Raw genomic sequence first — 27349 nt, 5'->3', positions numbered from 1 at the left:
CCCCGTAAAGTGTTACAGATCCTATAATAAAATTCAAGCAAGACCCACCGGGGACACGGAGGAAGGAATCAGCAGTTCTCCCTAGAGATGGCTCAGGAATTTCTTCATAAAAGCTGAGTTTTGGGTGAGGAGTAGAGTGTTCCCTGATGGTACGAGGGAAGGGAAAGGTGAGGGAGTAATACGGAAACGTGGAAGCCTGAAACAACCTGTCATGTTTATGACGCTGTACGTTGTTCAGCATAAGTGAACCAAGGGAACGAAGAGGCCTTGACCAATGACGCGAGAGAGGCAGGTGAGGCCTGGATCCTGGAGGGCTTTGAACATATTGACGTATTTGCCAACTCGTAGAGAAGACGGGGCGCAGAGGCCGCGTGACGTTCTCCTACTTGTCCATTAGCATCTGTTGAGGTCTGTCGTGCGAGTGTCAAAGCGCCATGCCTGGTCAAGACCGTCGGTCACTTATGACCTGGGGCACACAGGTGACTGACGGCTCTGAGGTGAATCCATGTGCAGAAGCAGATGTTCGCATTGTCACGTCACCTTTGACAGCTCGACCGCACTTGTTCGTCCTCTAGCTGACTTGCACCGCGGCCGACTCTGCCTTGACTTCTCATCACACTGTTAGCCCTGGTGCACTGGACCCTTTGTCACTCTCCAGGTGGATCCCCCAGCTTAGCCATGTATTTTTGCGTCGCCTACTCTTTTCACCTTCCTTTTTGTCCAAAGGGCAGTAAAACTTAGACCCTTAGACACAGCTCTAAGCCACACCTTCAAACAAGAATGTCATCAAGGCTCTTTCAAGAAACACATTGAGAAACATTAAGAGTAGTTCAGAAAAAGACAAGAAAAAAATGAGATCAGGGAGTTCCTACTGGGGCTCAGCAGAAACGAAACCATGAGGACGAAGGTTCAATCCCTGACCTGGCTCAGTGGATTAAAGATCCAGTGTTGCCTTGAGCTGTAGTGTAGGTCACAGACACGGCTCGGATCTGGCATTGCTGTGGCTGTGGGGTAGGCCTGCAGCTGTAGCTCTGATTTGATCCCTAACCTTGGAACCTCCACATGCTGTGGATGTGGCCCTAAAAAGCAAAAAAAAAAAAAAAAAAACAAGAAAAACAAAAAAGAGAAAGTAAATTAAATAAAGGGCATCAATATGATATATGGTGAGAAACCTAACACAAACGATTGAAACGAAGAACGTCACTGGTTTTATAGCCCATGTTGGAATTTGGCTGCCTTGCAGCTTGCATGCAGCAAATAATTGTTGCACTTACTAACATCTAAAAGGCCAATGTGAACAACGTCTCTTTTCCCTCAAGTCCAATCATTGCCTCAGCCAGGCCTGCTCAGGAAAAGCTGTGCCTGCATAATTCAAGGTCAGGCAGCAGCCTTCTGTACTTTGAAGTCACCCAAGCCTGCTAATGCCCTGTCCCCTTTGCTGAGGCCAGCACAGCTGGCATTTGCTCGCTAGGCCAGAGTGGCCAATGTATGCTGAGGCCACTTGCACAGCTGACATTTAGACAAGCTTTCAGTATCACCACCACCGCAACCCCCGTGACCAGCTGTGGCTTGTTGCTTTGCTGAGGCCGGCAGAGCCCCAAGCTTTTCCTAAGGCCTCTGTGCCTGGTGTATGCATCCTTGTCTCTATAGAAACAGCCACATACCTGAAGACAGAGTTGCCATAACTACAGTTACCACTAAGATCAAAATACAGTGTGGGAGTTCCTGTCGTGGTGCAGTGGTTAACAAATCCAACTAGGAACCATGAGGTTGCGGGTTCGGTCCCTGCCCTTGCTCAGTGGGTTAACGATCCGGCGTTGCCGTGAGCTGTGGTGCAGGTTGCAGATGCGGCTCGGATCCCGAGTTGCTGTGGCTCTGGTGTAGGCTGGTGGCTACGGCTCCGATTAGACCCCTAGCCTGGGAATCTCCATATGCCGCAGGAGCGGCCCAAAAAATAGCAAAAAGACAAAAAAAAAAAAAAAAAAAAAATACAGTGTGGCCTGTGCTTTATAAACTTCTAATTTGGCCTCAGTAGGTAAAAAGCTAGGTATAACCATGTAAAACGCTGCAAGGTCAAAAAACTTTGCCCAGTCCCTAAAGACTTTGCCCAGTCCCTAAAGACCAAGGCCCTGATTCCTGGCCCCAGCAGAAGCCTCAGAAATTCCGCATGTAGCTTTCTCCCCAAATTTTGCTTCATGTCTATTTATTAAGACTCTAGTCTCAGGCACCAGGTTAGGGTCTTTGAGAGACTGAATAAATAGCACTTTTCCCCTTGGCTATACCAGTTGAGGAATGAAAGAGTAGGGCATTTGGGAGACTGAGATATCATCTTTATTACTAATAAAGCTGAACTGGAGAATATGGCTTACATCAGTAGGGAGGAGAACAGAGTCATAACTCTGCATCTCAGAATTCAACAGGCTAGTCACAGGTCACAGGCACCTGCATTTATGGCTTAAGAGCAGAGCACAGCAAGGGCTTCTGGGGGCTTCCCAAGGGAAGGGAGAAGGGCGGAGCACACGTACCTGGTTTCTCCTCTGAACTCGCCATTCAGGCAGGATCCTGTACCTCCCCTGGGCGGAGTGTGTGGTCGGAGAGGCGCCAGGAGAGGGGAGGAAGCCTTCCTCCCTCCCAGCACCGCGTTCAAATGGAAATGGCTCGAGATAATGGAGGTGTCTTTCCTGGTCACCTGTGCCTACAATGTATCATCTGTGAAATATGATCTCCTGTTTCCTCAAGTAGAATGAGAACTTTAAAGACTTTGCCTAGCATTTGTGTACCAGATCTTCTTAGTTATATCATGGATTTTTTCCAGTGCTATTGATTTAGTTTTCATAGAAAGAGTAATTCTGCTTTTGCACAGATGAAAGGCAAAACCAACTAGAGAAAGCCTGTTTCACTTGCTGTGAGCATCAGTTACATGTTTTACAGGAGAAACGGACAGTGTGGGTACACGTGGCGTGAGTGAATGGGGGTTGATGAAGAGAGCTTCCACTGGAATGGACTTGCGGTTGCCAAGGGGGAGGGGGGAGGGAGTGGGATGGACTGGGAGTTTGGGGTTAGTAGATGCAAACTGTTAAATTTAGAATGGATAAGCAACAAGGTCCTACTGGAGCACAAGAAACTATATCCAATCTCCTGGGATAGATCACGATGGAAAATAATATAAAAAAAGATTGTGTATATATGTGTGAATTGTGTGTATATGCATATGAATGATTGAGTCATTTTGCTGTACAGTAGAAATTGGCACAAATTGTAAACAACAATACTTTAATAAAAAAATAAAAAGAGCTTCCACTGAACCAGTATTATAATTCAATTACGTAAATACACATTGGCTCCCCAAAAAAACTCATTAGGTGAGCACGCTGGATATTTTGATTCCCTTTCCTACCAAACAGTAAGGAAACAGATCCCAGAAATACCCTCTTAGCGTCGGGTCTTGTGGATGGTTATTGAGAAGCCTGCAGCAGACCCAGGTTGCCAGGTCCCCGGTCTGCTGCATTCATAAAGATTTCTCTGCACCCAAAAATGATATACTGACAAGCATCTTCTTAGCTTTCATATTTTGTAGCTATGAGCCCTTTGAAGTATTTGAAAGGTTTTTAAAACATTCATACTTGTATTATAATGGAGATTTGTTTTGTGTCAGTTAAAATAATTATTCGTTAATAATTATGTATTTAATAAATTAATTTGAATGTTGCATAAATTTTCAGTAGTTTCTTTTTGACATGTTTTAATTCATAAAATTTTAACACATTCTTGACTCATTGACTTTAACACAATTTGACTCATTCTTAAAGGAAAATTTTCTACTTTTTACTGTCTTGCTCTATGAATAGCCTGTTCTCATATAAAAATAAATTAACTGACGTAGTTTATTAATAAGCACAATTGTCTTAAAATAAAGAGGTGGGATCAACCATTAGAATACACCTTTATTTCAGTTATAAAATACCATTAAGTGGTTGTTTTTTGTGGGGTTTTTTTGTTTTTTTGGTTTTTTTGCTTCTTAGGGCCACATGTGTGGGATATGGAAGTTCCCAGACTAGGGGTCAAATCAGAGCTGGAGCTGCCAGCTTCCACCATAGCCACAGCAATGCCAGATCCGAGCCATGTCTGCGATCTATACCACAGCTGACACCAGATACTTAACCCAGTGATCAAGGCCAGGGATCAGACCTGCATCCTCATGGTTACTAGTCAGGTTCATTACCACTGAGCCACAACAGGAACTCCATAAGTGTTGAACATAAATTATAAACCCAGGAAACTTAGCCACTTTCAGCAGCCTAGCCTGGTATCCAGGCAATCTGACCGCATCACAGCTGGTCCACTGCTTTACCTAGGGAGGCCTCCTTTCTGACAGGTCAGTGTTTGTCCTGTATGAATTGCTGGAGATTTGCTCTACTGGCTCTACACAAGTCAGAAAGAAGAAAGCAATCTGGACGTGCGTAATACTCCAGGATCTTGAACCTTTCCTAATTATCCTCCCCTAAGGTGGGGAAAATTGCCTCCCTTCCTCTCTGCCTACCTTTCTTACCTAGGATGCATGTGTATGCACATGTACACACACACACACACACACACACACACACACAGATGCACAGATTACTCAAGGTCATTGCTTCCTGTGTCTTTGGTCTTAGTGACAGAATTTCAGTCTGATCTTTGAAAAAGCAAGTTTTTGAACTCCATTCCTCATGTGTTTTTTCTCTTCTTATCTCTTTTAGGCAGTATTTGTGTGTTTCTGCAGAGTTTTGCACAGAGTCTGTTCCCATGCAAACCAATGAGGGAGAAGTATCAGAGGAAAGCAGTTCCAAGGTCAGTGAATTAAACAGCAAGGGGCAGTGGATGAGTAGAGTGGGTGTGAGGTTTTGGGGGAATTTAGAACTTTGATTGATTTAAATTAGAAGCTAACCTAAGATTGAGAAGCATTTTGCTTCTCAGTATCTGTTTTTGTTATACTACATGACAAATTTAAAAAAAGTTTTTACTGAATTCATAGAAAAATGTGGAAGCACTTTCTCTTTTAACATTTTATTATGCAAGTTATATTTATTTAAAAAATTAAAACAGATCAGAAATGTATAAGGTAAAAAGTGTAAAAAAAAAAAAACCCTCTTATTCCTGCTGCACAGAGGCATCACTGAACATTTTTTAGACATTTTTAATTGTACATTTTTTTGCCTTTTTTTGGGGGGTACACCGCAGCATCGGGAAGTTCCCAGGCTAGGGGTTGAATCGAGCTGCAGCTGCTGGCTGCAGCAACTCAGGATCCGAGCCATGTCTGCGACCTACACCACAGTTCATGGCAACGCCAGATCCCTGACCCACTGAGCGAGGCCAGGGATTGAACCCACATCCTCATGGATGCTAGTTGGATTCATTTCTGCTGCACCACAGTGGGAACTCCTAATTACACATTTTTAAGTGGTAATTGGTTTGGTTTTTCAAGAAAAGCTTGAATGAATACTATCATTGCCAAACCCTGTGTATAAGTAGCTGTGTGTGTGTGTTATTGATGTCTGACTCTGTCTGGCTCCATGTCCTGAATCTCCTTGGCTCTTCCTCCACCTGGTCCTATGGACCCCTCAGCGTCCCTCCATGTCCCTCTGTCTCCTTTCAAATTGTTTCTAGTCCTTTCTGGGAGCCCTTTGGGTATCTCCAACTGTCCCGGGCAGTGCTCAGCCCCTCTGGTGTTACCTGCCCTGAACCCTCCTGGGGGTGTCCTTTTGCTGCTGCCACTGCTGCTGGTGGAAGGCTTATTCTTTGACCAGAGCAAAAGTGGGAAGGGGTCAAAATATCACCGGGAACTCCAAAACATCATGGTAATTGGAAGGAGCCAGGCACAGAAGGTCACATATTGTAGGATTCCATTTATTTGAAAATAGGTAGGATAGATAATCCATTGACAGAACACAGACGGAAGGTTGCCAGGGAGTGGTTGTGGGGAGGGGAGTGAGGAGTGACTACTTAATGGGTACGGGGTGTCTGTTAGGAGTGATGAAAATGTTTTGGAACTTCATAGAGGTGTTGTGAATATACCAAATGCCACTGGATTGTTCACCATAAAATGTTCAATTTTATGTTTTGTGAATTTCGCATCAGTCAATATTAAAAAACAAAAGAGACAGGAAAAAATGTCTGTGGGTTCCCATCAGATCAGTCCTCGCTGCCTGCTGGCCTCATCCAACACCCCACTAAGTTTTAGAGAGGCCGCTCCCTTCTCTGCTCTGGGTTTCAGAGAAGCACTGCCTGTGCCCTGAGTCTCGGGGTCCCTTGTGAAAACAGCTTCTTTCTGAATCCCCTCACTGTAGCCATATGTTAGGTTGAAAGACAGACGTCATCCTGTCCTCTTGTTTAGTTTTATCCCCATCTCACCAGATCGCTTCTTTTGTGACCAAAGCCAGATCCTTTAGACTTTGATCAGACTCATCTAGATCCTGAATCTCATTCAGGGTTAGTCAGAATATGTGAGAAATGCACACATTCTAGGATTCTCCCCCAACACAGACACACACACACACACACAGGGGACCCAAAACCCCCAAACCCCGAATTTCTACAGTGCACATAACCCTTCATCAGAACTCTAATTCAGTAACTTATAATGAGCTATAACATTAAGGAAGACTGGATTCTTGGATCCTCTAGAAAGATGGGTTGCAGTTGGAGGAATGCTTGGCAAGTGTGTAACTAGACCACTATAAAATATTTAATTGTGCCAGAGACTGATTTTACCTTTCTGGGGGGAAAAAAGGACTGCATTTCTTGGTTTTTCTCTTTTTTTGTCTTTTTAGGGCCACACCCATGGCATATGGAGGTTCCCAGGCTAGGGGTCTAATTGGAGCTGTAGCCTCCGGCCTATGCCACAGCCACAGCAACACGAGATCTGAGCCAAGTCTGTGACCTACACCACAGCTCACAGCAACACCAATCCTTAACCCACTGAGTGAGACCAGGGATCAAACCTGCAACCTCATGGTTTCTAGACGGATTCGTTTCCACCACGCTACAACAGGAACTCCTTCATTTTTTAATTATTGAATAGTTTATCAGTTTAGAATCAATTAAAGAATAAGAGAACATTCTTTTTATACTTGCAATTAAGTAGATATTTCCATGATTAAAAATTGGATTATAACTTAATTTTCATCAGTCTTAGTTTAAGTTATATTTTGTGATTTCTTTCTTTCCTATGCTTTTCTTTGTTTAAAATCTTATATTTGAAATGATTTGATGTTAATGCAGGAATTTCTTTTCTTTCTTTCTTTTTTTTTTTTGTTTTTTTGTTTTTTAGGGCCACACCGCGCAGCATGTGGAGGTTCCCAGGCTAGGGGTTGAATTGGAGCTATAGCTACCGGCCTACGCCACAACCACAGCAATGCAGAATCCGAGCCGTGTCTGCGACCTACACCGCACCTCACGGCAGTCGGCAACTCCGGATCCTTAACCCACTGATCGAGGCCAGGGATCAAACCTGCATCCTCATGGATACTAGTCAGATCCGTTTCTGCTGAGCCACAACGGGAATTCTTTTTTTTTTTTTTTTTAATGCAGGAATTTGTCATAGTACAATGGTAATGTAATTTGTGGTTTTTCTGTTAATAGAAAAGTTAGGAAAGGTAATTGATTTTGAGAAAAAGTGGGGACTTTTCTATAAAACAATGATTTTGAACTAAATCCATTTTTTAAAATAAATAATTCTTTTTTTTTTTTTTTTATTTTCCCACTGTACAGCAAGGGGGTCAGGTTATCCTTACGTGTATACATTACAATTACATTTTCCCCCACCCTTTTTTTCTTCTGTTGCAACATGAGTATCTAGACAAAGTTCTCAATGCTATTCAGCAGTAAAATAAATAATTCTTGAGCATGTGTTATTAGGGCATACAATATTAAGCAAGAAAGACATGGTTCTTACCCTGAAGGTGGTTACATTTTAGTAGGAGAAAGAAATATAAATAATGATAATAATTATGGAATACGGTCAGTACTATGAAGAAAATATTTTAAAAATAATGTTATGTAGAGTGACTGGGAGGACAGGCTTATTAGTTTAGTCAGGGAAGGCCTCTTTGAAAAGGTGGCATTTCAGCTGTGAGGCTGAGGCTGAGGGAGCCCTGTGTAAGGAGCTAGAAGAACAATATTCTAGACAGATGAAACAGCTTCAGAAGCCCTTGGCTTCTTCCAAGAACTATCAGAGATCCCGGTGGCCAAGCGGTGATAGAAAGTCATAGAGGAAGGCAGAGACCTTGCAGAACTTGACGACTGTGGTGTAGAATTAGTCTCTGTAAACTGGGAACCCAGTAAAGGCGGTTGAGTTGGAGGTAATGTGATAGGGCTGCATGGATTGATTGCTTGCTTGCCTTTTAGGGCCACACCCTTGGCATGTGGAAGTTCCCAGGCTAGGGGGTCACACTGGAGCTACAGCTGCCAGCCTACACCACAGAAACATGGGATCCGAGCCGCATCTGCCACCTACACCACAGCTCACCGCAGCGCCGGATCCCTGACCCACTGAGCAAGGCGAGGGATGGAACCCGCAACCTCTTGGACACTAGTCGGATTCGTTTCCACTGCACCACAACGGGCACTCCAAGGGCTGGCAATTTTAAAAGGTCACTCTGGCTGCTAATGGAGAGTGGGTTGGAGAGAGACAAGAGTGGGAGCAGGGAGACCGGGGAGAAGGCAGTCATAGTCCACTGCTCAGGTGAGAGAGCACATGGGTTAGCAAAGTGAGTTGATGGGGAGGAAAGGCAGACTCGAGGTGTATTTTGGAGGTAAAACGGTCATGACTAACTTGAGAATGAACTGGAATACTTTTGCTTCATAGACATCAAGAGGTAAATTTCGGAGTTCCCGTCGTGGCGCGGTGGTTAACGAATCGATAGGAACATGAGGTTGTGGTTCGGTCCTGCCTTGCTCAGTGGTTAACGTCGCGTTGCGTGAGCTGGTGTAGGTTGCAGACGCGGCTCGGATACGTTGCTGTGGCTCTGGCGTAGGCTGGTGGTACAGCTCCGATTGGACCTAGCTGGAACTCATATGCTGCGGAGGCAGAAATAGCAACAACAAAACAAAAAAAAAAAAAAAAAAAAAAAAAAAAAAAAGAGGTAAATTTCAAGAACAAGGTGGAATCAATACTGTCAGGTACTTGCCAGAAGCCAAGGAGGTTGGTAATTAAAATGGATCTCGATTTGTTTTTTGAAGACTTCATTAGAAAGAAAGGAGGCGAGGAAAACTTCTGGGGAGATGGAGATGTCTGAGTCTGAAGGTGTGGCTTATGCAGGTATATCCATTCGTCAAAATTATATTGCTCTAACTTACAGGTTACAGTAAAGTTCCAATTTCCCAGGTATGCTCTACCTGCGAAAACTGTAGAATCATAATAACTGAATAGGGATGAAGAATGGCCAGATATATGAAAGAATCAAGAAGATAGAATGTTGACGACTCTTGGAGCTTAGTGACGGGCACATAGAGGTTCATTTGTATTTATTTCGATGTGCTTAAAATTTTCCATAATAGAAGATTTTTTAAAAAGAATTTATTAATGGTGATCAAGAGTAAGAGGATAAGAAACCAAGTTTTATGGGTGAACAAGAAGTTAAGTGATTAAAAAAAAAATAAGAGTTGTGGCTATAGTCTATGACCCAATTTTAGGAAATTTAGAAGTGAAGAGAGAAGAGCAGGAGAAGGAGGAGGCATTATTAGTTCAAGAGAAAGGTTTTTTGTTTGTTTTTAATGGAGGAGGCCAATGCACATTTGAGGAAAGAGGGAAGAAATGAGTGGAGGAAGGCAGAGTGTGTCTCTGGAGAAGAGTCACCAGATTTGTGAGCTTGAAGGAGCCTGGGGTCCAGGAGGCAGGCCCCTGAGGCCACGGTATTGCCTGAGCTCAGGCCTGACACTTGGCTGGTGAGGGGAGGAATTTGGAAGAAGAAGAAAGAAAATAGGTTTGGCTTTCTCCACATGGCCTCTGGACTAGATGGAAGTCGTTGTTATTTGGAGAGTCTGGACTGCGTGCCTGAGGACTTGAAATGATGAGTCTAGGTTTCCTATTGAGGGGGAATTTTTGGAATTGCCTTTGTAGGGAAGGTGCTAAGAATAGCTAATAAGTGAATGGGCCGGGGCAGTTTTGAACATCTCCACGTAGGTGTTGTGAAAAGTGAAAATCAGGGATGCTTGTGACTGGACAGGATTGACAAAGGAAGTCTTCTTGGAGGATTTGGATTTTTTTTTTTCTTCCTTTTTAGGGCCACCCCCCCCAGGCATATGGAAGTTCCCAGGCTAGGAGTTGAATAGGAGTTGTAGCTTCCAGCAAATGCCACAGCCGGGAACTCGGGATCTGAGTCTTGTCTGCAACCGACACCACAGTGCACAGCCATGCCAGATCCTTAACCCACTGAGCAAGGCCAGGGATTGAACCCATGTCTTCATGGATACTAGTCGGGTTACTGCTAAGCCACAGCGGGAACTCCGGGATGTGAATTTCAGTGTTCCCTTTGAGGAAGTATTCTTGAAACTGTGTAACATCTTCCATAGCTTTTTTGTTGTTATTAAGTGATTGGCTGCACCCTTGGCATATGGAAGTTCCGGGGCCAGGGATCAAACCAGAGCCAGAACAGTGACAATGCCATGAAGTTATACTACAGACCACAAGGGAAGTCCTTCCGTAGCTTTTTTTTAGAGATGTTTAAGTTCGGAGATGGATTGGGGATTAAAGATTCTTTGAGAGTCGAGGTGGAGTTCCCTGGTAGCCTACTGGGTTAAGGATCTGGTGTTGTTATCGCTGTGGTGCGGGTTTGATCCCAGACCCGGAACTTCTGTATGCCCCAGACATGGCTGAAAAAAACCCAAAACAAAATAGTTGGGAGACGTACAGATGTACAGAGTTTAGAAGACTCTGTTTCTTTGCTAGAAAGATAAAAAGCAGAGGATGGCTTCCAAAAGCTGCCGTAGATTGGGCCATAGATAAATCTGTGATTAAGTACAAGTATTCTTTCCGTTTTTCCTCGCTTATTTTTTTTCACCTGCCTTCCTCCTTCCCTCTTTCCTTTCCTCTCATTACTTCTGCAAATATTTATTGAGCATCTGTTACATGCCAGGAACTGTGTTGGTTACTGACACAGAGCTGCCTCAGTGAACTGTGTTTTTTCTTTGTTTTAATTGTTGGAGCTCCAAGAATTTTAAGTGGAAGTAAGAAAAAAGAAAGTTAAACTTCATATTAGTTTAGAACTAGCTTTTTTTTTTTTTTTCCCCTCCCTGAATGGTCACTAGAATATAATTTTGTGTGACCTAAAGCACTTTCTCAAACAGAGTCTGCTGTTGGAGTGAAAGCTTCCATTATAAATACTGGAAGAAGACAAATTTGACAGAGTTATTATTAATGTAAAATTTCAGAAGCCCCTGACTATATCTTTGGAGGCACAGTGACTCTTCCATGTATTTTTCCCAAGGACTACTTCAGGGCTTATTTAATTTCCCTGCTGTGTCCATGAGAGAGAAAATTAGATAGCATGAACACAGTTACCCATGAATCTGTCTTATTGTTCCACACTTTCAAAAGTTAAATATGAAAATTGTGTTCTGTAGAAAACGAGTGATGACCTATCGGAAAGCCACAGGTCGGGGTGTGTGTTTCATTGGCATAATCCCTTTAGAGAGAGACTCATCTATCTTTTTTTTAGTATTAATGTGCCTATATTGTCACATTAATCTAAAAGCAGATCCTATTTCGCCTGTCATACGTGGCTTTGACACACTGAATGAAACGATCGGGTTTCTTCGTGCCCGATCTGTGTCTCGTGCGTCACATAGGAGGACTCTGCATTACTGGGAGTTTCCGTTCTAACGTGGATTTACTGACACATCTTACAGCTGTTTCTTTACACTGTCCTTTCTGTTTTATTCTTTTTAATTGAGATATTATAAAAGGATATACCTTTATCACCATTCAGTTACTTATTCTGTTAACCTAGACCTTTTCTAAAAAATGAAGGTTTCGTGTATATATATTAAAATAAACACACGCACACATACCCACCACCACCACACCCTGTTATCTCCCATGACTCTGTAGTTGGCTGGGTCCAGTAGGGCAGTTCTTCTGCTCCAAAGTGGTGTCGGCAAGGGCTGCTGTCATCTGGAGTTCCAACTTGCCAGAAATGTTCAAAGTGGCTCACTTACATGGTTGGCGGTCTGTATTGGCTGCCGGCTAGGAGCTTAGCTTGAGGCTGTTGACCCAAGCATCAAGGACCTCCTACATATGACCTCTCTACGGGGCTTGGGTTTCTCACAGCGTGGCGACTGGGCTCTAAAAGGGAACATTCCAAGCGTGCAAACTGCAGATATATTAAGGCCCAGCCTCTGAAGTCAAACAGTTTTACTCCCTCTGTATTCTGTTGAATTAAAGTGAATCCAGGGCCACTCTGGATTCAGAGGAAGCAAAAACAGATTCCACCCCCAGTAAGAGGACTGGCCGAAAATTTAGGGTCACCTGTAATCCACTACACAGTGATAAGAGTATTGGGTGCTAGACTGAAGAGAGGTGATGTCAGAGACTAGATTATTTTAGGCTGAGGCGTTCTAATGATAGGCAGCAGATTTTTAAAGAATGGGAGTGAGATGTGCTTTTACTTTATGATTTACTTTCTTATGATAGCCGATGTTGATGTAGAGGACAGACTAGAATAGCTATCTTGACCGACAAATTCTCTAAAGAGAATCTGTATACTTAAGAATTACCTTGGGGGGAATTCCCTGGTGGCGCAGTGGGTTAAGGATCCGGCATTGTCACTGCTGTGGCCTGGGTTTGATCCTTAATTCCAGAACTTCCTTTTCTTTTCTTTCTTTTTTTTTTTTTTGTCTTTTTGCCTTTTCTAGTGCTGCACCAGTGGTGTATGGAGGTTCCCAGGCTAGGGGTTGAATCAGAGCTGTAGCCGGCAGCCTACAATGGTTAATGGACACGTAAACCTCATCCGTGGTGATACAGCAGTTGCTTGGGGTGTGGGGGATGGGATTCAAGGGAAGGAGCCTATAGGAGTTTTCTGGGGAGATAGAAATGTCCTGTCTTGACCCCTGTGGTGGTTACACGGTGCAACCGTATCTAAAATTCATTACATTCTGCCTTAAGGTTTATGGGTTTTTTCTGTTGTTGAATGATATCCAGTAAGAATAAAAAACAATTTTAGGAGCTTCCACCCCTCTCCTTCATCTGCAAAGATCATTTTGAATATTGATTCCGTCATACAAATATTAGCTGTCCTTCTCAGCTTTATGTTTCAGGAAATAGATTTTTTTTTTCTTTTTAAACCATCTCCTGTACCTGGAAGAGGGCCTGGTTGGAAGGGTGTTAACATTTATAAAATGGACAGGATTTTAATATAGCAGAGAAGGAAAAGGAGAAACCAAGGGTACCATCAGGGTTTCAAGCTAAATAACTGGGAGGATGGGGATACCAAATAGGAAACACAAGAAGGGTGTGGGAGGAATGGGACTAGTTCTGTATGGAAAGTGCAGAGTTTAAGACGGTGGCAAGCCATCCACAGGTGCCTGTCAGCCAGGTGAAAATACAGGGCTGGAGGCAGGATAGGCGAGGGCTGGAAATGTAGAATTGGGAACCACTCAAATTTAACAGTTGAAACTGTGAGATTAGATGAGATTGCTGTGGCAGGATGTGAAGAGAGAGGTCGGAGGATAGAACCTGGAGAAATCAGTGCTTAGAGAGCAGAAGAAAGAGAAGCCGAGATTAGCAAATTAGCCAGCAGATATTTATCAGACATCTTCTTGTGCCCAGTTTACGATAAGACATTCAGAGGAGTTCAAACTACCTTAAGGAGTTTGCAGTCTTGGTGGATGGAGACAGACAGCAAAACACATAAATAAGTGATCCCTTCTGATAGTGTATGTGTTACACTAGAGAGTGACTGATGGATACGGAAGCTCTTTTCGTTGCAGTGGTCAGAAATTGAGTTATCACTTTAAAGAGATGGCGCTTGAGCTGATGCCTAAATGATGTGAAGGGAGCTTTCATGAACAACATGAGAGAAGAGCTTTCTGAGTCAGAGGAAGACATGCAGAGGCCCTAAGATTGGGCGAGAGAGAAGAAGAGAAATGGAGAGTGTCCTCCAGTACAAAGCAGATTTTCAGAAGGGTTGACATGGCTCCTATGTCAGATGTTACTTATAGGTCAAGGGGAAGGAAGGACCCAGAAAGGAGAATCTACTGAGGAATAAAAAGTCATTAAGAATTGAAAGCAGGGACTCAGATATTTGCTCACTTGTGTTTGTAGCAGCATTGTTGACAATGGCCGAAAGGTAGTTACCACCCAGTGTCCATCGACCAGACAAATGGATAACCAACATGTGATGTATCCATAAAATGAAATATTATTCAGCCTCGAAAGGAAGGAAACTCTGACACATGCCACAGCATGGATGAACCTTGAAGACTTTGTGAAGTGAAACAACCCTATCACAGAAGGATAAAGACTGCATAATTCTGCTTATCTGAGGTCTGCTTGAAGCGGTCAGATTCACGGAGCACAGCATGGGGTTGCCAGCCGGGGGCTGGAGGGAGAGGCAGTGGAGGGTTACTGTTCAGTGGGTACGGAGTTTCAGTTTGGGAAGAGGAGAAGAGTTCTAGAGATGGTGGTGGTGGTGGTCAGAAAACAACGGGAATGTGCTTTGTGCCACCGAACGGTGAACTTAAAATGGTTAAGATGATAAATTTTAATGTTTTGTATATCTTATCACAGTGTTTTTAAAAAGTCATTGGGGGAGTTCCCATCAGTGGTTAACGAATCCGACTGGGAACCATGAGGTTGCGGGTTCAATCCCTGACCCTGCTCAGAGGGTTAAGGATCCGGCATTGCCGTGAGCTGTGGTGTGGGTTGCAGACACGGCTCGGATCCCGAGTTGCTGTGGCTCTGGCGTAGGCTGGCAGCTACAGCTCCGATTAGACCCCTAGCCTGGGAACCTCCATATGCCGCGGGAGCGGCCCAAGAAATGGCAAAAAGACAAATAAATAAATAAATAAAAACTAAAAAGTCATTGGGGCTTTCGTTGCTGGACAAGATGGAGTATCAGGAACAGGATTTACCCTCCCACTAGAAACAACTGTTTAGCAAATATACAGAAGGTACCTGAAGCAGTGGTTTTCGAGACAGTGGACATCGGGTGTTGAAGGACATTGCTCACTGAGAAATGGAAAACAGGGCGAGTCCTCCGACCAGCCCAGCGTACTGGCGTGAGAGAGCTTCGGCCTCAGTGCGGGGAAGGAGATCCAGGCAAAGCCCAGGGGCCCCTCTCAGTTGAGGCAACATTGCTGAGTGTCCAGGAGACCTGAGCAGCCAGTTTGCCAGACAGAATCCTGGAGAGAGCTGCTCTGAGAGAGAACTCTGGAGATTTGTGCAGGGGTCACCCTGAGTTCAGCAGAGTACTTTTTGGCACAGGCATGTGTCTACTCAAGGCTGGGGCAGGAGGGGGCCCATCCAAGAGGATTAGAAGGAATGGAGTCTAGCACTCAAACAGTGCCCGAAATTGTGCCAGTTTCTACAGGCTGGGAAACCTCCTAATGCCTGGAGCATTATTAGGACACTCTGCAGTAGTGCTGGTGGACGTCTCACCTCGGTAGAGGGGAATATTAGCTCTAACTAATTATTAAGTCTGGCTTAGCAAATCCTAACAGCAAGACCCAGAAGGAACACGCTGTTTCAAAGTAATTTCACTGCATCTCAGAACAAAGCTCAAAAATATTCATAGGGATACAAAAATAGTCAGAACCCAGAAAAAAATTCTCAGAGTCTGTTATTCAAAGCAGAGATTTTCAGGCATGTAAAAACCAGGAAAATACAAACATGGCGAGGAGAAAAATCAATTGAAGCCAACTCACAGTTGACACAGATGTTAGAATTAGCAGACAAGAATATTAAAACACTTGTTATAACTGTACTTCAGATGTTCAAAAAGTCAAGCAGAGACATGGAAAATACATTTTTTCAAAGACCCAAATGGGGAGTTCCTATTGTGGCGCAGTGGAAACAAATCTTATCCATGAGGATGCGGGTTTGATCCCTGGTCTCACTCAGTGGGTTAAGGATCTGGTGTTGCCGTGAGCTGTGGTGTAGGTCGCAGACACGGCTCAGATCTGGAGTGGCTGTGGCTGTGGCCGGCCGCTGTAGCTCTGATTGGACCTCTAGCCTGGGAACTTCCATATGCCACAAGTGCAGTCCTAAAATGCAGGGGGAAAAAAAAATACCTAAATCAATTTCTAGAGTTTCACGTTGGTCCATAGCCTGGTCCTGCCAGCACTGCAACAAAGCATTGTGGGCTGTGCCCTGGGATCCAGCTCCATCCAGGTCTAAGCTCCGCTCTGAGGGGCCACATTGCTGTCTGAAGCTCATCATCATACTCTTCACACTCAGTTATCCTGCCTCTGCAGAGGGAGCTGCATGTGCCAAGGTGTGGAGTGGAGAAGGCATTTGGAGACCTTTAAGGCTTTCAACCTCCTAGGGGCACAGGGCAAATGTGTCTGTAGAGCTGAGGTTGGGGAGGTGAGCCATACCTGTCCAGAGCACCACTTGTATAAGCCACCCAAGGATGTTGGACTGGCCTCTTTCTACCTGGGGGTTTAGGGGGGCAGTGCAGCAAGATGGCCAAAGTCCACCAAGAAACTCACCCTCTCCCACTGAATGGTATTAGGACTCCAGTGGGGCTGTTGATGGAAGAACTGTGTTTCCCAGAAGCTCCTGCATCCAGGTGTAGCCAGGTGACTGGCTCTCAATCAGTCAGTGGGATGCTGGTGATAAAGCTGTGCCTCTAAGGTCCGCAGTCTATAAGCAGAGAAGTCTGGGTCCTAGGGACTGGCAGGGACATAGAACGGGACGAACATGGGCTTCTGAATCACCACCTGCAGGAAAAGCACCTGCTGTAACCAGGGTCACTAACCTGGCCCCTTAGCTACGTGGGATCTATTGTTAGACTTCTGGGGGAGAAATTTTCTAGAGTTGAAGACTATAATATTTGAGATGAAAAATATACTGGATGGGATTGTGGCAGAGTAGATATTGCAGAATAAAAGATTAGTGAACCTAAAAAATTACCCGTAGAAACTATCTGATATGAAACACAGAAAAGAGGAGTAAAAACAAAAAAGTGAAGAGTATCAGTGTGTCCTGGGCAACTTCCATCAGCCCAGTGCACTTGTAATTGGAGTCTCTGAAGAAGAGGGAGGGGGGCAGAAAAATATCTAAGAAATAATTTCCCAAATTTGATAAAAACTGTAAACCCACAAGAGCTCCTACTGTGGCACATTGGAATTGGCGACATCTCCACAGTGTCAGCACACAGGTTCAATCTCTAGCCCAGCACAGTGGATTAAAGGTCCAGCCTTGCCACAGCTGTGGCGTAGGTCACAACTGTGGCTCAGATCTGATCCCTGGCCCAGGAACTCCATATGCGGGGCGGCCAAAAAGAAAACAAAAAACAAACTGTAAACAAACCCACAGATACTCAGCCAAAAGGCTCAGTGTGCCTGAAGCACAAGAAAAACAGAAAACCACAGCAAAGCACATCCTAACTAAATTACTCAGAACCACTGATAGAGAAAATCTTAAAACCAGAGGAAAAAAAGACACACTATTAACAGAGGAACAAAGAACTTCTCGTTGGAAACAATACAAAGAAGAAGGCAGAGGAGCAACATCTTTAAAGCACTGGAAGAAAAAAATTGCTAACCTTGAATTCTATAACCAGTGAAAATTTCTTTGAAAATTGAAGGCTAAAAATTGAATTCAAAGGCTGTTTTAGACATATAAAAGCTGAAATAATTTATCACCAGCATACCCATACTCTAAGTAATGTCAAAGGGAGAAGGAAAATGATGCCAGATGGAAATATGAATCCACACAAAGGAATGAAGAGCTCAGAAAGTGGAAACTACATGGGTAATGTTGCTTAAATCTCTTTGAAAGAGAATTGATTGTTTGAACAAAATAATACAAATGCATTGTGGGTTTGTAACATTTGATCTGTGAATCATGCAATAACAGTGGCATAAAGGCCTTGAGGGAGAAAACAGTAGAATGCTATTGTAAGGTGCTTAGATATGAATTAGTATGATTTCACTTGAAGAAAAGAGAATAATACGTGGTTGATCCTTGCACCATGGGGGTTGGGGTCCTGACCCTCTGAGCGGTCAAAAACCCAAGTATAACTTTAGTCAGCACTCCCTGTACTCGATTTCTCCATGTCTGGGGTTCCTCCCCATCCACGACTTAACCAACTGGAGATTCTGCAGTCCTGTAGTGTTTATTACTATGGGGAAAAAAAATCTGCCTATAAGTGGACTTGCACAGTTCACACCTGTGTTGTTCAAGGGTCAGCTCCAGCTCATCCTGTGAAGCCAGCATTGCTCTGACACCAAACCAGACAAAGACATTGCAAAAAAAGAAAACTACAGATCAACGTCTCTCATGAACATAAATGCAAAAAGTCTAAAACCTCATGTTAGCATCCTGAGTCAACAGTATGCAAAAAGGATAATATGGGAACAGGTAGGGTCTCTCCCAGGAATGTAGGGTTGGTTTAATTCAAAATCAATGTCGTTCATCACATTAACAAAGTAAAAAAGAAAAACCATATGATCAATTCAACAGATGCAGAAAAAGCATCTGACAAATGTCACATTCACTCCTGATTTAAAAAAAACTTCGGAGTTCCCGTCGTGGCTCAGCGGAAATGAATCTGACTAGCATCCAGGAGGATGCAGGTTTGATCCCTGGCCTCACTCGGTTAAGGATCCGAACCTTAACCCTAACCCTTACTCTAAGCTATGGCTGTGGTGTAGGTCGCAGATGTGGCTTGGATCCTCCGTTGCTGTGGCTGTGGTGTAGGCCTGCGGCTGAAGGTCCAATTCAGTTTGACCCCTGGCCTGGGAACTTTGATATGCCGCGGGTACAGCCCTAAAAAGAAAGAAAGAAAAAGCTCTCGGCAAAATACAAATAGAAAGGAGCTACTCAACCTGATAAAAGATTTCTATGAAAATTCTGTTGTTCACATAAAACTCAGTGGTGAATGACTGAGTGCTTTACTCCTGCAATGTAGGACAAGAAAAAGAAGGATGTCTGCTCTCTACACTTCTGTTCAACATTGTCCTGGAAGTTCTAGCCAGGACACAAAGGTAAAGAGAAGAGGAGAGGAGAGAGGAGGGCAGGGAAGCGGAGTCGGAAGAGCACATACTGTGCGACTCCATGTGTGTGAACTCTGGAAAATGGGAACTAATCCGTAATGACAAAAGGGCGATGTCTTCATGAGTATGTTCACATATCAAATTTGATCAAATTGCTCTAAATATGCAGTTAAATATATATCAGTTATACCTCATAAAACTTAAAATTTAAAGTCCTTTTTTTTTTCTTTTCTTTTTCAGCCTCACCCTCGGCACGTGGAAGTTCCCAGGCCAGGGATCCAATCCGGTCCGCATCTGTGACCTATACTGACTAGGATCCCCAACCCACTGTGCCACAGCAGCAACTCCTAAAATACTCCTTTAAAAGAAGAAAACAGCCAACAGTTTTCTAAAAATGCAAACTACCAGATTTGGTCCTTTTGTCTTTTTTTAAGAGCCCAGTTTGTTTGTTTTTTTATTCGATCAGTTCCTCGCCTTTGAAATACCCCTCAATGACGTCCTTGGCTGGAGACTCTGCCGTAGTCCTTCACCACCACACAACTGCAACCAACCACTTCACGGGGTCTTCCCTCTCTGTCAGTTTTACAGAGACGTACACATTCCCCTACTTTCTGTCGTCGCCTTAGTCAGGTCGATCTGGTGCTCAGCACAAAGGTCTTCCAGCAGCTTGACAGGCATGGGCTCGTCACAGTTGAATGCAAGCAAAGATGGGCTTGGTGCTTGTCTAAGGCTTTGGCCGCCTCTCGAATTCCACATGCTAAACCATTGTGGATGAGGGCGCTCTTCAGCTCCCCTTGTGGAGCAGTATTCAGTATACCCCCAGCAGCAATGCCTTCCTGGCCACGGCAGCGGGTTACAGGTGGAGCTGAATCTTGACTGCGCCTGAGGCTCCACCTCTCTGCAACTTGGTGGCAGCAGAGAAAGAGCTGGTCCTTTTCTCACTTATTGAGCTGGTGCTGGATTAAGTACTAAGTCTCGAAATTCTGGTTCTTCAGGTTTGGGATATTTTCTCTACTTATTTATTCGATATTTCTTTTCTCTCCTTCGGGAATTCCTGTTATTCAGTGTCGAACCTACAGGATTGATCCCTCAATTTTCCTCTTTATCTCTCAATTTTTATCACTTTGAATTTTTTACTTTCTGGAGAGTCTCTTTACCTTCCAATGTTTTTATTTTTATTTTTTTCCTTTTACAGCTACACCTGCAGGACATGGAAGTTCCAGGGCTAGGGGTGGAATCGAAGCTGCAGCTGCAGGCCTTTGCCACAGCCACAGCAACACTGGATCCGAGACACATCTGCGATTTATGCCACAGTTTGCATCAACACAGGGTCCTTGACCCACTGAGCAGGGCCAGGGATCGAACACACATCCTCATGGATACAGGTTAGGGTTAGGGTACAGAGGCAGGCACAGAGCCACAATGGAACTCCATGTAAATCACTTTAGTGGAGGGCTAGGAGGGAGCAGAGATTAATAACTCAGGTTAATCTACCATGTTACATATATGGATAAAATAGGGACATTTCAGTCATTCAAGATCTCAAAAAATTCTTTTATCATATACCTTTTACTAGGAAATCATTGGAATCTATGTACCACCTAAACCATGAAATAGGAAGACAAAGGCTCTGGGAAACAGGTGCTCTAGGGAAGAGGAGAGAGCAGAGGATTCCAGAGATGAAGGGAAAGAGACATCCCTGGCAAGATGTCAGCTGTTCAGCAGCCTGGAGAGCAAACAGTCTAGACTGGAACCGGAGAAAACCCCCGAGGAATGTCTCCAAGACTGGAGTGAAATTGATAGATTACCTAAAGTGTTTGAACTTATTAAGAAGAGACTTACAGCTCTGTTGGAGGGTTTGAGGAAGGATTAGTGAAAAATACATAATAAATAGTCAGGGAGTTCCCGTCGTGGCTCAGTGGCAATGAACCGGACTAGTATCCATGAGAAGGAGGGTTCGATCCCTGGGAACCTCCATATGCAGTGGGTGTGGTCCTAAAAAAAAAAAAAGGCCAAAAAAAATTGAAAGAAAGTGTAAGAAGAAGTAGTATTTGTTAGTTCCAGGGGAAAAAAATGTATAAGAAAGGATATTAATTATAATATTCCATATGATTCAGCTCTGCGTGTTATTTACTTAGTAGCTCTGTTAGCACTGAATGCTGATTTGAACAAAAATTGTGCTTTATAATGGGTGGATGGGAGAAGAGAGGTACGCATGTGTTGGGGGGCAACAGAACAGAGTTCTCAGTGATGAGAACACAGAAGTAATGGGGTGTAGTTTATTCTTTTAAGAATTAAGATAGTGGAGTTCCCATTGTGGCTCAGGGGTTAAGGACACGATGTTGTCTCTGTGAGGATGCGGGTTCAATCCTTGGCCTTGCTCAGTGGGTTGAGGATCCTTGAGGATCCGGTGTTGCCATAAGCTCTGGCATAGGGCACAGATGTGGCTTGGATCTAGTGTGGCTATGGCTATGGCTGTGGCGTGGGCTGGCAGCTGCAGCTCTGATTTGACCCCTGGCCCAGGAACTTCCATATGCCCCAGGTGCGACTGTAAAGAGAAAAAGAAAAAAGAAATTTGAATAGTAAAGGAGGCGGGGGAGGGGACAGGAGAATATTTGAAGAGGATCGCAAGGTCAAAAACAATTTTTCAGAATAGAAGAGATTATAAAAATATTTGTAGGTTGAAGGGGTAGATTTTACTGGAAGGGGATAAAGAAGGGTTCCTGAGATAGATCACAGGGGGGGCAGTGTGGTGTAGGTCATGAGTTTAGGGTACAAATGGTGTAGGGTACAAGTGGTGAGGTTAGCCTTGCAGAGCAGTGCGGGGGCAGGGGGTGGGGAGGTTGGGTGAAGCTACAGGTTTATAATATAGCCACAAGAGAAGAAACGAAGGGCTTTATGTGGGATAGGCTTGCGAGATAATCTTAGACATTATCATCTTCAGAAAGGACGGACTAGGAGGATGCATGTGGAGGGGTTTGGAGCAGGGGCGGGGGATGTGGTGGAGGAGGTCAGTCCTTCATCCCAGTTCTTAGCACCTAGAAGGAGAAGGCACTGGGACGTTGTGTTGCAGGCATGAATGACCCGCTGGAAGGGCTGTGTTAGAGTCTAGGATACACAGAGATTACATTGTTTTCCTCCTGGGCTCACCAGTAGGGGGGCAGCAGGTGAACAAAGGATCATAGCTGCTCACCGAGCCCTGCTAGTCACTGGAAGGAGCACCTGGAAGGGAGGAGGAGGCTGAGCTAGGAAATAACAGAAACACTTCCTAAAAAAAGTAACTTTTGAACCAGCCTTTGAAGGTTTCCTGGAAGTTCACCAGAAAGACAGGATGAGAAAGAGCCTTCCAGGTGGAGGTGCTGAGATGTCAGCCCTGAGTAGAAGTTAAGTGGTATAATTTGTAAAGGAACCCGTTTTATAACTTTCTGTAGCTCTGCTCTGCACTCCAGGAGCTGAATGAAAAAAGTAAGGGGTTGGCAAGACAGGAGTGTCGGAAGAACAAGGTGGTGAGCAGATCTAGGAGGGTGAGAAGGAAAGTCACTGGAATTCCTGTCAGGTGAAGCTCTGAATGGACCCTTACAAAAGAGAGGAACCAGGGAATGGATGTGATAATGAAGATGTGACAATGTAGAGAGGGAGTGAGAGAGTTTGGAGGCAGATTTCTTCATCCATGGACCTCAGGTCCTCGCCATCTCCTGGCTGAAGTAGGAAGGAGATGGATTGTCTGTCTAGGACAGGTCGAGAGTGCCTGGTACCTGTAGACTGAGTTAAAAGTACCTTTCCTTCCTTGAAGTTGTTTCCTTGCATTCTCGCACTATATTGTATTTGATTAGTTTTTGTCTTTTCGACTCATCTGTAAGTTTTTTGAGGGTAAGGTGTCTCCTTCACCATCTCAGCTCAGCACCTGGCATGTAATATGTACTCAATAAATATTTGTTGGACGAATGAATGGCGGTGGGAGAAAGATGAGGGTATAAGTTTTATGAATAAAAGTGTTGAAGCTGAAAATGAAGTCAAGGGGGAGGAGTGGTGGAAATCATCAAATTAAGTCCAAAAGTGTTCAAGAGATTTGTAGAAAAAAAGAAATAAAGATGCCCTTATTTCTTTTGCGAGGGAACCGGAAGTGGGTTTGAGAAAAACAGGAAGTGGTAATAAGGAGCAGTGATCTTTCTGGGACCATTTTTATTGCCTTGTGAGATGATGGGGAGTGAGAAAAGGGATAACGTGAAGGAGGTGATATCTTCTGGGGAGAAGCATGTTGATGGATAGACTGAAAAGAATGAATATGAATGTGGAGTGTCTGTGCCGTGGAAGACCTGGGCTTTTAGGCGAGAAGGAGCACTGTCTGTAAAGGCACAGAGGGCTGAGGGTCCACCCCGGGTCCAGAATGGTGAGTGAGGCAGGGGCAGATAGGACAGATCACTTATGCAGATGAGCTGAACTTTTGTCCCTCAAGATGGGTGATAGAATGCCCCTGAAGAATGAAGGAGAGTGATGTGTTCGTGTTTGTCTTTTACCAAGTCCGCCTGATGGAAATGCTCTGGAGGGTGCATTGAAATAAGATGGGCCCAGCAGCACAAAGACCAGTGACAAGGCTTTTGTAGCAGTGAGATTTAGAGACGCTGGCTTTAACGATGACAGTTAAAGGGGCTAAAGAAGAGGTGATGGATACAAGAGTTGTTAAGAGGCAGAAGCCACTGTAGTTGGTGATTAATGTGGGGTTCCGGAAAGGAGGTGGAGAATCTCGTATAATTATAGGTTTCCTGTTTGAAGATCTCGGTGAATAACTGTACCATTTACAGAGATAGGGCATATAACAAGGAGGAGAAATTTGAGGACAAAGATGATGTTTCATTTTGGACCTGTTGGGCCATGCGAGTGGAAACTAGTGTGTAAAATATGGGGGCTGGAGCTCAAGATTCCAGAGCCAGTGCAGGGGAGGTTGTTGAAGCTGTGGACTCTTTGATTATTTCTTCTTGTCATCATTGTGCTAATTAGAAATTGGTTATAGATAAGCCTTAAAAAACAAACAAAAACTGGTAAGCAGAAACTAAGTCTGAAATTTAGAGCTTTTTTTTTTTTTTTTTTTTTGTCTTTCTGCCTTTTCTAGGGCCGCTCCCGTGGCATATGGAGGTTCCCAGGCTAGGGTTTGAATTGGAGCTGTAGCTGCCAAGCCTATGCCACAGCCACAGCAACGCGGGATCCAAGCCACATCTGCGACCTACACCACAGCTCACGGCAACGCTGGATCCTTAACCCACTGAGCAAGGCCAGGGATCGAACCCGCAACCTCATGGTTCCTAGTCGGATCCGTGCACCACTGAGCCACGATGGGAGCTCCTTTAGAGCTCTTTAATTGGAGAGGATTTTTAAAGATGAAAGACCAAGAAAATTTCATAATACATATAAGTGGGAGAATAGTCATTCTTGGCTTGAGAAAATGATTCTGAGGAACTTTAAAGTTTAAACAATTTGTCGTCTTTTTTCCCCCCTAAGGCGTAACGTTTGTAGAATTAAGTGTATAAAATGTACAATTCAGTGATTTCTTTTTCACATGTGTGTACTTTCTTGTAACCGCAGAACAGAAAGATCATCTCTAGCTCCTCATAAAGTTCTCGCTGCAACATTGTAACCCTGTTTTTTTTTCTGCTAGGGGTTTAGATCACTGTGTAAATTTAGGATGGGAGAATCCTCCCTCTCCTTGGCAAAGCCTGGTAGGCTGCAGAATCAGGAAGTCCATAAGAGAAGAATAAAAGTCGAAACCTGGTTTGAATTTCACAGTTTGCAGTGTGCGTCTTATTATTCTTGCTCATACTTCCTTCAGTTTCTCCTTTTAATGGGAATAAAGTAAACCTCTAGATTTTTGTGTCCTTTTTGAAACTTAGCCTCTTAAAAGTATCCCATCTTCTCCAGTATTTCTGAGAAATGGAAACAGCAGAGGGTTGCAGAGCTGGGAAGCATTCTGTTTTATTTGGGTTTCATTAGGGTGTGTATCTATGTTGTTGTCTTCTAGATTGCTAGGCCCTATAAGACATGGACAGTATATTTCTTCATAGGGAGTAATCCTTGAATACATCTGTTGATGTCTATCTCCTTGAGTATATCTGTTTGATTTTTTTTTTTTAATTATGTCTTTTGGGAAACTTTCATAGGACTGGTAGTCCCAGTTTGTGGAAATAGCTCTAATCTCTGTCAGTGATCTTCCTTTATTGATCAGTAAACCATCTGGAATAGTAAAATGCTTGTTTTCTTCCTTTGGAAAAAAAAATTTTTTTTTTTTTTTTGGCTGCACCCGTGGCTGGCAGAAATTTCACAGGCCAGGGGTCAAACCCACACCACAGCAGTGGCCCAAGCTCTGTGCCGCAAGAGAACACCTGAAAATCTGTATTGAGAAGTAAACTATATGCATAAAAGAGAAAAGAAAGATGTACAATTAAAAAAGAATAATTATAAAATAAACACCCATGTACCTACTCCACAGTCCAAGAAACAGACCTAACCATACCCCAGAAACCGCCACGTGCCCTTTCCTCATCGAATACCCCTCCCTACTCTCGTGATATTCACCCACCTAAATTTTGTGATCATCATTCCCTTTTCTTTATAGTTTTATAAACCATAAAAATATATCTATGTCTATATATACACACATATGTGGTTTGAAAATGTATATATATATTTGAATTTTATACTAATGGATTTATACTGTGCATGTATTCTTTTGTCTTAAAATACCATAGCCTATTTATCTATTTTACTGTTGGTGGATGTTTGTTTCTGTATTTTTTTTTCCTGTTAAAAATAATGCTACTAAAAGTATTTTTGCGTAGGTGCAAAAGTTTCTCTGGAAGTAATTGTACCAATTTTCTCTCCCTTCGGGAGTGGATGAGAGTTGCTACTGCTCTGCACCTTTGACAACGCTTGGTTTTGCCCAACTTTTAAATTTTAGCCAGCCTGGTGTTGTGACCTGGTTTCTCTTGGTGGTTTTAATTTGCATTTTCCTAATTGACAGGAGATTGAACACCTTTTCATATGTTTAGGGCCATTTATGGGTCCTCTGAAGAGGACTCCATTATTTTGTAAATTTTTCTGGCAGGTTGTCTTTTTCTTATTGATTCATAGCAATTCTTTATTATATTCCAGCTGCTAATCTTTTGTCACAGTTATGGGTTGCAAGTCAATATGCGTCCTTTTTTGGGCAGTTCCTATCGTGGCTCAGCAGAAACAAATCTGACCAGTTATGAATCTGACCATGAGGAGGACTCAGGTTCGATCCCTGGCCTTGCTCAGTGGGTTAAGGATCCAGCATTGCTATGAACTGTGGTGTAGGTCGAAGATGTGGCTCGGATCTGGTGTGGCTGTGACTGTGGCTGTGGCCAAGGCTGGCAGCTACAGCTCCACTTGGACCCCTAGCCTGGGAACCTCCATATGCCGCAGGTGTGGCCGTAAAAAGACAAAACAAAAAACAAACAAAAAAAAAACACTTCCTTTTTTATTCTGTAAATCTGGTCACCCAAGAGAGATGCCCTAGCAAACCAGGAGAGTGAAAACCAGTGGCTCAGGCCCCTGTCTAGGTCCTGCAGTGAAATGTCCTGTGCTGCTACAAGCGCAGGCCCTGGCACTTGGGAGTGAGTTGCATCTTAGTACTGACTACTGCTGACCTGTGGTGCTTGCCTTTGCAGGTGGAACAGGAGGATTTTGTAATGGAAGGGCATGGCAAGACTCCACCTCCTGGTGAAGAAAGCAAACAGTGAGTCACAGTTTATTTAAAAAGGGTCTCGTTACAGATCTTCAGAAGCACTTTGGTTACACACGCTGAGAGCGTGTTTGCAGGCGATGTATATGCTGGGCACATTGTGGAGCTCACCAGTTGCTTTGGTGGCTCTTAAGGCATTGCTTCTATTTATAGACGGACTAACTGGAGGGACAAGAAAGTTGGCTTTTGTAGTTGTTCACACTTGACTAATCAAAATTTATGTTACGCTTTAGCAAAGGCTTTAAGGCTTAGGATGTTCCAAATTGAACTAATTCAGTCTGGTTAATTTCCAAAGAAAGTATAAAATGGTATATCCTTTTCTTAACAATGTCTTTAAGTGAAATAAATTAATAGACTGTTTCCCTGCATTCCAAGTGTGAATTTATTTGAATAGTA

General features: G+C 43.7%; 1 protein-coding gene and 1 pseudogene across 3 annotated transcripts in view; one reads left to right on the top strand and one right to left on the bottom strand.

Moving 5' to 3' along the window:
* The window catches only part of TNRC6B (trinucleotide repeat containing 6B), a 259378-nt gene that overhangs the window by 70556 nt on the left and 161473 nt on the right, over positions 1-27349 (top strand). For all 3 annotated transcript variants that reach the window (XM_021092847.1, XM_021092845.1, XM_021092843.1), the window contains exons 3-4: positions 4740-4830; positions 26880-26947. In XM_021092847.1, coding sequence (XP_020948506.1) covers positions 4740-4830; positions 26880-26947 — 159 coding nt within the window. The remainder of the gene's footprint in view (positions 1-4739; positions 4831-26879; positions 26948-27349) is intronic.
* LOC102162470 lies at positions 19652-23004 on the bottom strand (annotated as a pseudogene).

The sequence above is a fragment of the Sus scrofa genome, chromosome 5 (assembly GCF_000003025.6).
Source record: "Sus scrofa isolate TJ Tabasco breed Duroc chromosome 5, Sscrofa11.1, whole genome shotgun sequence".
NCBI lineage: Eukaryota > Metazoa > Chordata > Mammalia > Artiodactyla > Suidae > Sus > Sus scrofa.
The sequence above is the reverse complement of the archived record's forward strand: the minus strand, read 5'-3'. Positions and strand labels throughout refer to the sequence as shown.